The following is a 15,312-nucleotide window of genomic DNA, read 5'->3' on the forward strand; positions in this document are numbered from 1 at the left end:
CTGCCAAACAAAATGACATTTTAGTTTGGATGTGTAGCATCCTGCAGCATGTGATAGTGATGCTGGATAATTCAGGAGCTATATCATTTATCTTTTTCCTCTTTGACACTAGAGCAGGTTTTGGTGTCATGCTACATCTTAGCATTGCACTCCAATAGATTCTCAAGTGTATTAAGCCTATTTTTGACTACTATGACTATTGACCTGATATTTGATACCACTTTCATCACCAGTGCATTCTTCCCTGTGCTTTTCCATGAATTAAACTGCTTGATACATTGAAAAGACCTTTTCTAATCTGATCTTGGATAAAATTGCACTCATACTGTGTATGTTAACAAATTCTCCATATGCAACTTAATCAATTCACAAAAACCTCTATTAGGCACTTACTGTATGTGCCAATAGGTGTTACTTAGGGGTGAGGTAACATATCATGGTGTGCTTCTGGAGATGTTTTGTATCACCTGACTTTGCTGCACATTGAGTCCTTTGACTTTCACTCTTTTTGGCAAGGCAGCAGCGAAGGGTTAAAAGTGGTGAATTTACAGTTCACTGCAGCTTAATACGACATAGTTCCTGGCTTTTGTAGATGCCAGTTTTGCCTTGCCAGTCTGTCGTAAACGCTCTTACATAGTTTGCTATATTATCACACTGAACGTCCTTCTAAACTTCAAACTTTAAAACTTTTTATGGAATAAAACCTTGAACCATTGAATACTCGTATTGAATTGCAGAATCTGGTTCGACTGAATAATTTTGAGTCGGTTAAAGCTCTAGAATTTTTTTTTTTTGTAAAACAAACTAATAAAAACATAGTTATGGATATATGTTATATGAATAATATATGATTTTTGTTATTCTTCCCCCCGGCCCTTCGATCTGAATTTCAGACAGGGGATTTGTTCTTCCCACAGGAAGTGACAAATAAAAGTATAAAGTGGTGGTTTAGTGAGGTTGTTTGGCACTTCTGACAGATTTTAGAAAATGATTAAAGTAAAGCAGCAGAGGCTGAGATATCCTGCTATTTACTTTGCCCCAAAAATGCAAAATGCAACCCTGTCGTCTTTCTGTAAACCCAAACGCCCACATCTTTCACATGTCATATCCTCAGTTTGCTTTAACCCCCAACCAGTCGTTTTTCTTCAAACACACACAGAATCAAACGTCTTTGGTTGGTGGAGCACTGTCATGTCTGTCAGATTGGAGCGGGCACTTTGGTCTGCAGGAGTAGAAGAATTCACTGAAACACAAACATAGACACACAAACTGGCACAGAGGAATGTGATGGGCGTGTAGGGGACAGGAAGCTGTCGCCTCTGACAGGACCGCCTCATTGTTCTCCAATCACGCTACAGCTATTTCAGGACTCAGTGTGTGTGCGTTTACGACATGTGTGACAGTGGTCCTATCTCAGAAGCCTCTTCTAAATTTATACGAGTAAATGTAACTTAATAGACCTTTAATTTGTCATCCGTATTACGTAACACCCAACTGGGAATCCTGTGAGTTGACAGAGTTAGCAGGGGACGGTTTATTTTCTGCCCTCCTGTCTGGCTGTGTCTCTCCGCAGGCAGAGAAGTGTACCATCCGAACACCACAGTGTTATTTGGGCAAATAGGACACATTTCTGGCATCTCTTCAGGGACTGGGTCAGCCCTCTCTACTGGAGCTCCACTTTGTGATTTAATTAGGCTGATAACACTATTTTTTCTTATAAATCTTGCCCAGTTCAGCTTTCAAGCTGTCAGACACTTAAGTGATTCAATAATGCAGCCTTTTCTGTAGAGGCACATAACTCAGGCACTGCCCCACCTAAAAGAACATCAGCAGTATTTTGATTTCAGGAGAGAGTTTTCGAGTCAGAGGGATCAAACACTCCTCCTGTTCAGCCCACAAACATTTCGTTTTTATAGGAAACACTTGTGTATGCTCCTCTACCCATCATTCCTTGGGCTTAGCGTAGGATGAAAGTAAGACCAAATCAAACCCAGGTTTTGGAGCGTATAAGCATTACTAGCCACCACGGGCTGACAGTGTATTGATGTTGGTGCCTGGGTCTGTTTTCACTGGGTTGTGTTTATATTTAGTCACAAAGTCTCATTTATAAATAACCCGCAGACTTGAAGCTGCTGCTCGGGTAATCTCTGTCGTTTATTGTCGGCAGATGATAACACATGGGTTCCGAGAAAGAGTGCGATTTTTGTATTACACATGTAGATTTGGGCATCACGATATAACAGGGTATTACAGGGTATTCAGCAATCCACACGTTCTGATTTTAAGTATCCTCAAAAATACAGACGCTCATCTTTCTTTTGAACTGGTACTGAAAAGCTGTATTAAAGGAATATTTCACCCACTTAGTGGCCATATGTAAATCAGTCATGATGTGTTGCGCTGAATTCATGAAAAAAAACTGTATTGCAAGCCTCCATGGAAAACAGTGAATGTAGTGATTTATTGTTTGACTGGGGACAACAAAATGATATCACAAAAAAACCATTACTAAAGTTTGTTGGTGAAAATTGATTACGGCCTAAAAGAGAGTAAATATTGGACTTAAATTTATTGGGTGGACGCTAACATGGCTTTAAATGAATATTAATGTTGCTTTGTGTCTTGCAGGTGTGTAAATTGGATAACACATCAGCCATAACAACTTTATGAGGTGATTACAGTCAATGTTTGTGACTTGTCGAACTGTCCCCGGCTTTTTTCACTGTCCCCAAGTGGACAACAAAAACAGCACGGGACAATTGAAACTTTAAATCACGCACTTGTTTAGGTTGAGCTTAGACACAGTTTTTGACACGTGTTTCCATTTCTCCTGCCGTGTATTTGTGTGGTTTACCACATGAAACAGTGAGCAGTGAGCTGGAAGGACGTTTGGGGATTTAGAGACAAGAATACAACATCAGTGAATTTATCTTTAAGGTAATGGGGTAGCCCTGCCACTGCAGTAGCTCACCTTCAACATTATAGCGCCTGATCTCACACATTGAAACCCTGCTCAGATGACCACACGCACTTAGAGTCTTAGAGACGGCGGGGCAGTAGGGCAGTAATGAGTCAGCTCAGTGATCCAGTCTACACACTCCATCAATCCACTTACTGTCTCCTCCATCTGTGTGTGTGTTAGTGAAAGCATTTATGTGTGTGCGACTCTACCTGTGTATGTGTGAGTGTGCACGGCGCGATAGCACGGCGCCAGTGCCCCCTCCCCACTTACCTCCTCCTCCTACTGAGTCCAGCCTGTACATAGTTGCAGTCTGTTGAAGCGGAAGTACAACACGACATTCTGCAAAGGGGGGGTTGGTAAATCTATGCAAACTAGAGGACTAGTGTGGAGAGTCACGCTGTGTTCGTTTTCCTCTGATGGCACATTTTCACAGCTCTGTGGTTCAACAAGGGACAAGTGTGGAGATATATTATGAGCTATTGCAAGATCCTGTCATGGCTTTGACTGTGTCTGATAACCAGACGCTGCTATCCTTTCATCCATCATACAGTAGCTGCAACTTCATTAAATTTAAAGACATCCTTAGTATGATTGCATTAGGAATATTTACCTGTTGTGTTTGTCAGTTTGATATGGAACAGAAATGCAAGTGCCCATTGCACCACATGCCAAACTGATCCCAGGGAAAAAATTACAGTCTGTTTTATTGTATTTCAGTATCAATAGTTGAGTTAGTATTAAAGGTTTAGTTTGTAGAATTCAGGGGGAGATATTGGCAGAGATTAAATATAATAAAATAACAATATTTCAAATAGTGTATAATCACCTGAAAATAAGAATTGCTGTGTTTCTCTTACCTTAGAATGAGCCTTTCATAGGAAGCAGGTCTTCGTCCAAAGTGTCGGCCATGTTGCACATTCAATTTTTCACCCAGAATGGACAAACACTGGCTTTAGATAGAGCCAGTTGCATTTTTGTGCTGGCAACTGTAATTTCCAGCCCATCTACAACGAGCTGTGTTGGAAAAACACAGATTTTATAATGTGAAAGGAAGGAAGAGTCCTCTTTTGCTAATTTGGCTCCGGGTAAAAAAAACACCTGAACATCTTGATATTAATTTTTCTCAGAGCAAAAAGGAGAGAATGCAGGTACGATGCTGTTCGGCCCGTCTCTGATGAGCCAAACAGCATCTGAGAAACACTTATCTGAAATCTAAAACTGCTTTATTCAGGAGGAGAGAGGAGGAGACCTTTGGATAATTTGTCTCCTGCTTTAAACCTCCTGAACACTGGAGGAATTCTAACCAGGAGAAGTAAATCCAGGGAATCCTACACGCTGCTCCTTTAAGAGTCCACTACTTCATCCTTTCACAGCATATTGCATGATCTAAAATTGATATCATCAAACACATAGTTTCAGTCCCTGATTATGATTGGCTGAGCCACAATGTTAAAAACAGCCTTGAATCCATTATTTTAATATCACTGATCAGTTCGTCACCTATTGTCATATAAGACGCAAAGATAAAGAGGGCAGCCACCAGTTAAAGCCTGCATCTATTTTTGATTAATTATCAAATTAGCTACTGTTTATTTTTTATCAATCAATGAATCGACTAATAGTTCCAGCTCTACTGCCGCTCAGTGAATCAGCCTTTCTTCTTCTCTAGAGACTGACAGGGCACTGAGTTTAAAAGGCTCGACACACAGCAACTTAGATCTTATGACCAACAGACCCAAATGTCATTTCACTTAATATCAACTAGACGGGGACTTCTTTCCTATTTCCAGTGACGTAGCTCAGTGATTAAAGCTTTGTTATATAAGTGCTGATGGCTAAGCTACTTGGTTTGAGTGAAATCTGGCAGTAGTTCTTACGGATGTTTTTTCCATAATTATGTCCAAAATGGTTTCATCCTGTCTTGAAAATATGCACAATAGTATCATTATAGTAACTGTATTTATCAGTGTTTACTTAATGCTAATAGTGAGGTGAATTCAAATCTAAGTTCAGTGTTGGGTTGTATTTGGGAATGAATTTAGTGCTTGGTGCTGGCTGACGCTCAAAGAAGTTTAGCATTGAGTATTTGCAGAGTTCGATGACCATGCCTAATGTGGAATGCTTGGTTGTAAAAGCCAGGCTGACTGAGGTCAAAGGTCGTCTTGTGGAGTATGCATGAGATAGAAAGGAGAGGAGAGGACAGGGGGTGCAGTTACGGGTAGGTGGAGAGTGGGGAGGAGATATGTGGAGGGTCGAGGATTCATTTCAGGTCATGTATTAATAGCTCAGCCTTTAAATGTGACCTTCAATGCCAGACTGAATGCCAAAAGTAAATTAAATTAGTGTTGGCAGTAATAGAGAGGCAGCAAATGATCTCATTGCACTGACAGACCTGTTGTCTTATCACTCTGCTGCACAAGAGGCGGCATTTCATTACCATGATGACGATGAGTTGTCCATCATTAAATAAAAAAAATAGTATAATATGAAAATACAATAATAATTAAAAATTCAGATTGTTATGGTGCTTTTTGGTGAATGTAAATAATTATATACACAGTGTCTGCAATAAGAGAAACATGCAACATCGGAAACCAAAATTAGAAATACATTAAATATTTTAATAGAAATATTTTCAAATATTGACTGACATTCAAAATATATGATGAGCTTGCAGAATATGATGGTGATTTGTGGATAAATCTACCAAAACTAACAGTATATTACAGAAAAATATATTATCATTAACGGCCTTGCCATAATTTACCATAATTCATAATACCAAGGGGGCCATTATTCTTCAGTGAGTACCTTCAGTTTTCACACTGAAAGTGGCCTCAGTTTTGCTGAAAATGCACACATACTTTGCCTAAGTAAAATACTGGAAATACTGGACTTTGACCTGCAGCTGAGCATTTTTGCTGTGCTTAGCCCTGTTTTCAGCTGTATGACGATGCACTTCCCAGCTAATCCGAGAGAGTTTTTAAGTAATTTATTTAGCTTAAGAAGTAAGAGAATTTTCTCAGTTCATGAAGGAACACATAATCCTTCTGTGTATCAGAAACATTCACATTCAAAACCACCAAATGTATAGATGCAAGGTTTTCACTGGGCAGGAGGGATATGAACTAGTAACTTAAGCTGTCAGACAGCTGTTAAAGAGTAAAAAGTACCTAAAATTGTACAGTACGTCAGTATGTGTACTTAGTAACATTATACCACTGGCGACAGGTGTGTAGGAGGACAGATCACAGAAGCTCCCACACCCTGTCACACTTACAGCAAATTCATTAAGATACATTTTGGTCCAGTGACCCTCTTGTCAGTATGGGACAACAGGTATGTCCACAGTTGAGAATTAGGTTATTCCAAAGAGAAAGACAGAAATCAAGTGACCCAGTACAACTCACATAACTTATCCACTGAATACAAGCTCAAGCGTAATTATGTAGGAAAAGACACCTTGAAAATAATAATTAAATGCCTCCCAAAACCTGAAACCCAGTTGCAGAGGCAGCCGGGGCTGCAGCTGCAGATTGAAGCCGTGTGGTAATGCAGCAGATTAGAGAAGGCATTCTGTCAACAGTTAATCCCCCCCATTCTCTGTTTTAATCCTGCTGCTGGATCAAGGACACTTACCTCCTGAGAGCTTCACGTGCCCGTGTGTGTGTGTGTGCATTTCTGATTAGTTTTATAAAGACAAGAGGCAGCGTTGTGTGTTTGTTGTTGTTTTTGTGCAGCAGTTGTAGTTTGACGCTCAGGATGGAGTGTACTGTTGCTTTTAGAGTGTTTTCTGAGGAGAAGAGAGTCAAGTGTGTACTTGTTTTTACAAAGCAAGCAGACATTCAGCACAATTCTAGGAGTTTGTACCTGTGTGTGTGTGTGTGTGTGTGTGTGTGTGTGTGTGTGTTTGTGTTTGAGAGAGAAGTTTTGAGAGAGAATGTTTGTGGCAGCTATTTGGGCACAAGTGGCTTTAAACTGTGCCAGCAGCACCATGCTTAGCACTGACCTCTCCCCTGAGCTATTTATAAATCTGTCCAGATGTGTGGGCGTGAGTGTTTCTGTGTGTGTGTGTGTCTGTGTGTGTGTTTTGTTAAAATGCTAAAATGATGTGTCACACTGCTTCTCCAACTCAAATTTGACTTGTAATTGTTGGATGCCTATAATGGGACAGACAGGAAGGGCTTTGCAACTTTTCTTCAACTTTTTCTCTGAAAATGAGCCTATTTCTAGACAACTTTCATGAGTAAATTGTGGACAGTTTGTATTTCTCGACACAGGTCATCAGACACGTCTCATTACGAAAAGACTATTTCCTGGTGGTTTTTTATAGTGTTCCTGTGAATAAGAGTTTCCATTGTGTTGTCAGTGGAATATAGTCTGAAGCTGCTGCGACAGAAACGCCTGGACAATGTTTGTCATTTTAGAGGCATGGTGCACCTGCGGAGATTCGCACTGCCATTGTCAACTTTCAAATTGATTTCAGCAATTTTACATACTTTGGTTGTCATATGCTGCTTTTCTGCTTAATTTTAAAGACCTAAAACTTCTGTTACATGATGCAATGATTATGACAAGACCAGATCAAAATCTAGCATACTGTTGAACCGTTTATGAAATGCTACAGGGCTTTTAATTTGAAGCACTTAGTGGTGGCATTCACTTAGTCACAGACTTTGCCCCGCTGTTGTGGTCCATCCAAAAATATTCATGTAAATGCATGTTAAAGTGAAGAACAGTACACACAACACAACCCTCTTCAACTCATCAGCTGTTGTTGGAGCCAAGTTCTGCTGAGAACAATAGTTTTTAAAACGTCCTATGAGCATTGCTTTTATGCTAACATTACAGTAGTTACAAAAAACAAGTTTTCACTCGTCTGATGATAGCAAAGTGCTTTCCTACGCTGTGAGTGTGTGGATGAAACATTTAGTTATAGATTTTACTTATATAGCAACTTGATAGTTAGAGTTAGCTTGACAATTCCCTTTCAGTAACTTTACATTTTAAAAGAGCAACTGTCAGTGCAGACACACCAACACCTGCGTCATCACTCACACCGTCCACTGCTGAAGCTTCTTTACTCACTCACTCGGTAACAGAAAGCCTTTCTCATTCATAGGGCTGGCCTCACATGCTGCAGTCCATTCAAACAGTGACAACAGCCTACAGTTTAGTAAATCAGTGGATCTGAGGGTGAGTGTTTGCTGATGGCTGCATGTAGATGGCTTTTGTATTGATGATGATGATGATAATAATGATGTAATGACATCAAATTTGGCTAAATGAATTTTTTATTGTTCTGTGTTAAATAGACCAAGTGATGAATGAAATAATCGAGAAAATAATTGTCTGATTGTTGGATAATGAAAATAATTGTTAGTTGCAACCCTCGTCATTTTGCCCTGTATTTGCAGTGTGTCAGCAGGTAAATCCTTGACGATGTGTTATCCATATCATGATGTGATAATAAGTAAGTGTTGTGTTTATAGCTAAGTGCTCCCTTAAAAAATTATGCAAGTTTAACCCAAGAATTTGGGCATTTAAAATCCCCTATAATCGACACTGCGTCTCGTTTCTTTCTCTTCTACTTCGAACATTTATTTAGGTCTAGCTCACCTACTCTCTCTCTCCCTCTCTCTTTCTCAGCATTTTTCTGTATTCTTCTCTCTCCCTCTACCTCTCTATCAGCAGCACATTGCACAGCTAATTTAGAGGCCTCGGGGGATGGTATGCATGTGTGTGAGTGCACATTCAGTCAGTTTTATTATGGTAAGAAGGGTGGAGAGAAGAGAGGAAGGAGGGGAGTGGCGGCTGAACAGTAGGTCTGACGTGACTGGTGCGGAAGCTGAGACGCGGTTTGGCATAATCACCTCTCACCATGGCAACTGTAGAGTGTGTGTGTGTGTGTGTGTGTGTGTGTGTGTGTGTGTGTGTGTGTGTGTGTGTGTGTGTGTGTGTGTGTGTGTGTGTGTGTGTGTGTGTGTGTGCGCGCGCGCATGCACGAGACAGCAATGACTGAAAAAAGGGCAAGGAAGAAGAGGGAAAATCAACAGGAGAGGTCGTGTGTGTGCATGCTTGGAAAGGTCGACATGTTAGCGTTTTATTTGTATCCATTCAGAAAGTGGAATGTAACCTGTTGACCTTTCATGTAGCCGCTGGTGGAGACATCTTCACAAACCAGTTGTGTGGCTGACATTAAGGCCCAACTTTGTGTTGTGAATTATTCGTTAAGAGAAATGTGTACAAAATGATACAAAAACCATTTGGAATATATCATTTTTTTAGTGGTACAGTTGCAAAAAACATATTTTTGTGGATTATTTTCAGAGCAAGCATCTTACAGATTCAGGAGATGTAAGTGTGATATTCTAATAACGTGGGCTTTTTTTGACATTTTGGGGAATACTCTTATTCAAAATTTTGCTGAGACTTCGATAAGAAGATTGATACCACACTCGTGGTGCTTTATCTATGGCTAGAGCAGGAAGTTGTTTGTCTTATTTTCTTAGCATCAAGACGGAGAGCTGTTGGCTGTTGAAAAAGTTGAATCAAGGAACAAACCAAACCATGAAGAGCACAGATGCCCCGCTCACACTAAAAGCCTTTGCATATAGAGAACTGCAGTAATGAGTCCTAAAACCTGGAAATCATTTAGCATTTCAGCAGTGTGTGTCTCCATTAGCTGTCGTCCCACACTGAAACTCTAAACGTACTCTAAAATGATCATGGAAATATAGATCACAGAGCCTGAAAAAACTTCTGCATGATCAGATAAACAGCCATAAACAAGCAGCAACAGTGTGGCCTGTCTCAACTTTCTCACCAGTTTACAAAACTATCTATGTGTTTTTGATTTTAGGGTGAACTTTCCCTTCAAGTAATAAAGAGAAAGAAAATACCATGCACTGATTTTTAAAAGAATAGTTACTATTTTGTTTATCAAAGCAAAAGTGAAGATTTACTCCACACAACTGCTCACAAAGTATTACCACAAAATACTGACCATCATCCCTCTTTTTGTCCCCCCTCGTCCTCCTCTTTCCCCTATCACCTTTCTTACTTCCTCTCTCTCTCTCTCTCCTCTGTAGGTTTTCCCTTCACCCCTCTCCTCCCCGTGGATCATAGGATCGCCCCGTCATCACCCCCTCCTCCCTGGACAGACCAGCAGACGGATTCCCGGATCGCCTTTCATCCTTAATTCCTTGTCTCTCTCTGCCCATCTCCCACCTCCACCACTTCCCTTTATCATAATGAGTATCTGGACTTACACAGTGCTCGAGAGCAAGACACTGCTCTGCTGTTGAGTGTTTGTCAGAATGGACAGGTGTCCAAGGGTGTTAAGAGAGACAAATCAAAGTGGACTTTCAGAGTGGGAACGTGATATCCATGACTGATCTAAGAGAGAGAAGAAAGAGAGTTCAGCTATGTCTCAGACTGCCTCACAGCACCTTGAATGACCAGTAGTGGATTCTGGGAACTCTGAAGTGCCTTGTCCAAGGGAACGCCAGCAGGATCAAAGAAATGTACATCAAAGAACTCCAAATACTTTTTTTATAAGTTGATTTTTTAGTTGCTTTGGACAGTGCACTGCTTCCGTGATCGCTCCATTCCTCCATCTTTACCTCCATCATTTTCTCCATTTTTTATTCATTCGTCCTTCAGTTTGATCTAGTGGTGCGCTTTTAAGCTAAAGGACCCACGTGTCCTCCTCTCTTCTTCCCAAACTTTCCTCCCCCACCCTCCCTTTTTGTTTTTATTTTTTGCGGCACCCACCTGGCCTTCACCATTCGCCCCTCTCTTGCAACGGCTGTCCTCCCCCCTCGCTCCCGCCCCCACTCATCCTCCCCCTCCCTAACCACCTCCTCTGCCCCCTCCTCCCCCCACCATCATCACCACCACCACCATCCTCACCCTCAGCCCCACTCCCACCACCACCACCATCACCACCACCAACTCTCCTCCTCTCCCCCTCGCTTCTCGCCCCCTCCCTTTTCCACCTCTGCGGGTACCATGGCGATGGCTGCCACTGCCTCCTCCTCTCCCTCGTCCTCATCGTCGGGCAACAGCAGCGCGCGGGAGCACCTGCTGGCAGTGCGTCGGCGCACCCCACATTCCCGGCCGTACACGATTGGTCCGGACAACCTTCGCAGTCTGTCAGTGCAGGGCGCTGTGGGAGCTTCCGGCTCTGCGTCTTCTTCTTCAAATATGTCATCAGGGAGCCAATCAGAAACAGCGGGGGTGGGGCTTCAACGGGCCAATAGCGACACAGACCTGGTTACATCAGACAGCCGCTCATCTCTCACAGCGTCTACGTACCAGCTGACTTTAGGCCACTGTCACCTGGTCATCTCCTGGGACATCAAGGAGGAAGTGGATGCCACCGACTGGATCGGCCTGTACCACATCGGTGAGCAAACTCAAAAGTTGATCAATTTACTGTGACAAGCAGCAAGAAGCAGCAAGTCATCACATTTAAACAGCTGGAACCAGCAGCTGTCTGGCATGTTGACTATTCTGTCAATTGACTAATCAATTAATTGACTAATATTTTCTGCTATAGTAGGGGTCCTGGGGCACTTTGGGCAACAGGTCACATTTTAAACGTACAAACCAGATAAGATCTCAACTGAATTCAATAGGTTCATTTCTGTTCAGTTATTACGTGACAAATATCTTCTTGCCTTTGATGAGTTTTATATTCAGCATGTTATCTAGAACATTGCAGTATCTTAAAGGGCTGCAAGTAACTTATTTTTATTAATACTTATTAATACTTTTTAATGTTTCTCTCAGTGCTTGCAAAAAATGCTAGCCACCTGACTGACCTTGAGTTAAGATGAATTACCATGGAAATACATAGAAATCTTAACAAATCCTTGAATTCAAACAGCCCGTTTTCAGTAGCCTATTAATTGTGTACGACCAATTTTTAAAAGGGCCTCGATTGTGGTCAGTTCTTGCTTGCTCATCGTCATCATCATGTCCGTCTTCCTGCTTCCTGTCTCTTTGTTTCTCCATTCCATGTTGTCTCTCCCTCTGTCTGCTATCCCGCCTGTCTGTCCACTTGTCTAATCTCCTGTCTTGCAGTGTAGTAGAAATTGCTGTACATGATAGCGCTATTGAAGAAATTCTAACTTGTAACTCGTCTTAAGAATAGAGCACGGCATCAGCCCCACTGCTGCTGCATTAACTGGCTAATGGATTGTGTGTGAGAAGAAGGTGGTGAGGGAAAGGGAGTAGGTTATCCTGATGAAAAGTGATGCTGACTCAGCATCAGTAGCACTTAAGAGCAGTATATGCCGGCTCATATTACACTCCCTCTTTCTCTCAAAGTGAAGTGTGACCAGTCTGTTCCACAACAATACCTCAAGAATACTAAATTCTGCGTGAATATTTGAAATTTGCACTCGTGCAGATTGTGTGTGGAGAGGATAGACTGTAAAAATAATCTTTAAAAGCATTTTTCTATCAAAGTCAGTACAGTCAAATAATAATGAGTATGTTTGACACAATAACTACATGCAAGTGATTTTTATTCCTCTGATTTGTAGCATTGATCCAAATATATATTCCTGTTGTCTGGTATTGTTCATTCTGACATGGTTGCCTGTAAGGGTGTCCCGATCAAGTTTTTTTTCCCCCTGATCTCATCATCTCTGATATGTTGGCTTTTTGCTTGTGCACTTGCAGTGGGGATTGGTGAGTGATGTTGCAGTAACTGTGATAAATAATGTAAATATACAGTCATATTCTGCTTTTTTGTTTATGATGTGTGGTGTATTGTGACGGGCAGGCTCATCCACTGCTCTCACACACACACAGAGCTTAACAGGGGAGAAACACAGACAGCTGAGTACAGCAGAGATGACGAAAGGCGCTCCATGTTGCTGTGCATGAAAAAAAAACAACTGTTTGACAGAGCTGACATAAAACAAAGGATCAGATCACTCTAAAGGCTAAATATTCCTCATCTCAATCAGTCAAAAAATGCCTTGATCGGTCCTGAACCCATATTTGAGATCATATCAGGTCATCATCCCTAGTAGCCTGAATTTAATGTGAGATAAAAGCCAGTCTCTGAAATCAGCTGGGCTCTGTGATGCCCTGCAGTTTCCAGGCTCCGGTGTGAAAGAGCAGCTTTCAGCAGCCAGTGAAATACACACAGTTTTACACAAGCTAAGGTCATCTCAAACCACAGGTGACTGATTTTGTGTTTTTGTGAAATAGAATGATTGCCTGTGGACAACCCTCTGTCCAAGACAAAGAGGCAAAGAAAGCCTATGAAAGGTGATCTCTCCATCTCTACAACCTCTCTGCAGCTCTTTTCTGGTATTGACCCATGCAGGGGGATTTCTAGGGTTTTTCTCCCCAGGGGTGAGCACTGTTTCCAGCCTGGCTGTCAGCCATGCTCCCCTGGAGCCGCCTGAGCTCCATAACCTCACCCTGCTGTCTGACCTGTGTGTGTATATGGGTTTGTGTGTGTGTGTCACACTTCTCAGGATGTAGTTTATACGGTTTGGATGATTGCAAGGTTATCAGGTCAGACAGGTGTGTGTGTGAGGAATACTTATTTACTGTCACCAATAAAGGCTCATGGTTTATTGATGTTGACCTGCTGTGACAGAGGGCAAGGTGTGTACTGTATATAGATGCGTGTGCGTGAGTGAGACAGACATGAGCATTGATCCATTAGGACATGGCCCATTTGTCACAGGACGTACACATAAATGTTTGATAGCTCAACAGTTACAGACAGGGATGTATTTTATGACCTGAAGGCAGAGTTTCCCACAGGAACTACTAACCTCCTTGGTGGTAATTGCAACATGCTCTTTTACCTCTTTTACCTGTGAAATCCCCAAGGAGGTCCAAACCAAACTGTGAACACCACGTTTGAAAGAAGAAGAAAGCATTCCTTTAGATGTCCCTCATGGGGAAATCTATCATTTTTGCTCTGCTGGTACTTTTTTGACAAATTACACACACACAGGCCGGAAATACAATGTAAATGATGTAAAATCAAGAAGTATACCTGTACACAGTAGATAAATGTCAGGGGTGAGGGGACTGCCCATAGTCAGGAGCCCCCAGCAGTTGGGGGTTCAATGCCTTGCTTAAGGGCACCGCGACACAGAGGAACAGCTTTTGAATTAAATGTGTATGTGTTTCACAGATGAGACGTGTGTGGCCAACGTGTGGGACTCCAAGAATCGTGGCGTAAATGGCACCCAGAGAGGACAGATCGTGTGGAGACTAGAGGCGGAACCCTACTTCATGGAGCGTGAGTAGAACCCAGCAGTGCTGTGTTTGTCTTAGTTACAGGGACATCCCATGGATTTAACTAATCTGAAAACCAGTTTACGTGTCAGTTGTACATCTTCAGTGGATATGGAAGAGCTTTGTCAGGCCTGAGAAAGATGTCATGGGGATTTTTGTGTTGTGTTCTCTCCACAGCTGAGACTAAGATCTGCTTTAAATACTATCACGGTGTAAGCGGAGCATTAAGAGCAACAACACCTTGTATCACAGTCAAGAACCCTGGAGTACCGGTATGTTAGTGTGTGTCCCAACTACATCTCCCTTAAGCCCCTACAGTCATTCCTCATCCTCCAATTGTTCACCATTGTCACTTATTTTCTTTTCTGTCCTTTCTACCTCTTTCTCCTCTGATTTTTTTAACTGACTTCTTTTCCAGTTTTCCTGATTTTCTGGTACACAATCTGAAACATCCTTAATCTGCCATCTAATTGGCTTCCAGAGGCCAGTGATCAGTGACCATATTTATCAAGCATTTCAGAAGAAGTAACTCTCAGTAAGACTCCATACACATGAGGATTACAGATAAAAAGTGTTACATTTAGCATTTTTAAACCAAAATGTTGGCATTATATGTTTCTGTGTGTTACATTTTAACTTGCATAGTCTTAGCAGGAATGTCACAGTAGAAAACAACTGTTTTGGTGGCACTAGTGCTAGTGGAAAAACAGTGACAGGATGCAAAAAATATCCACATTCGGGGGTTAAAAAGATACAGGAAATATAGCTATGGGCCATTAAAAAAACAGCCACATTTGGGAGCTAAAAAGCTGCAAGATACACAGCGACGGGGAACTAATAAATAACTACGTCTTTGAGTTACGATGCCACAGGACACACAGCCTCGGGTCACTAATAAACACACACATTTGGGCGGTAAAAAGCCGCAGGAAAAACAGCCATAGATAATCCAAAATCTTTCCTGTTTGTGGACTAAAAAACTGCAGGAAACATAGTTGGGGTCACGAAAAGGCCTATAATTGAGAGCTAAAATGCTGTAGGAAACACGGTGATGACTCACTAAGAAAACT

The 15,312-nt window shown here is 41.7% G+C and overlaps 1 protein-coding gene across 8 annotated transcripts in view; it reads left to right on the forward strand.

The window, feature by feature from the left end:
- hecw2b (HECT, C2 and WW domain containing E3 ubiquitin protein ligase 2b) overlaps window positions 1-15,312 on the forward strand; it is a 39,019-nt gene that overhangs the window by 3,472 nt on the left and 20,235 nt on the right. For 6 of the 8 annotated variants that reach the window (XM_088074645.1, XM_088074648.1, XM_088074649.1 and 3 more), the window contains 3 exons: window positions 10,054-11,372; window positions 14,139-14,246; window positions 14,420-14,514. In XM_088074645.1, the coding sequence (XP_087930771.1) occupies window positions 10,976-11,372; window positions 14,139-14,246; window positions 14,420-14,514 (600 nt within the window). In that variant the 5' untranslated portion in view covers window positions 10,054-10,975. Of the gene's footprint in view, window positions 1-8,084; window positions 8,159-10,053; window positions 11,373-14,138; window positions 14,247-14,419; window positions 14,515-15,312 lie in introns of all 8 variants that reach the window. The other 2 variants (XM_088074647.1, XM_088074651.1) reach the window with 2 other exon arrangements.

Source organism: Plectropomus leopardus, chromosome 24 (genome assembly GCF_026936395.1).
Source record: "Plectropomus leopardus strain MGB_pleo_1.0 chromosome 24, ASM2693639v1, whole genome shotgun sequence".
Classification (NCBI taxonomy): Eukaryota; Metazoa; Chordata; class Actinopteri; order Perciformes; family Serranidae; genus Plectropomus; species Plectropomus leopardus.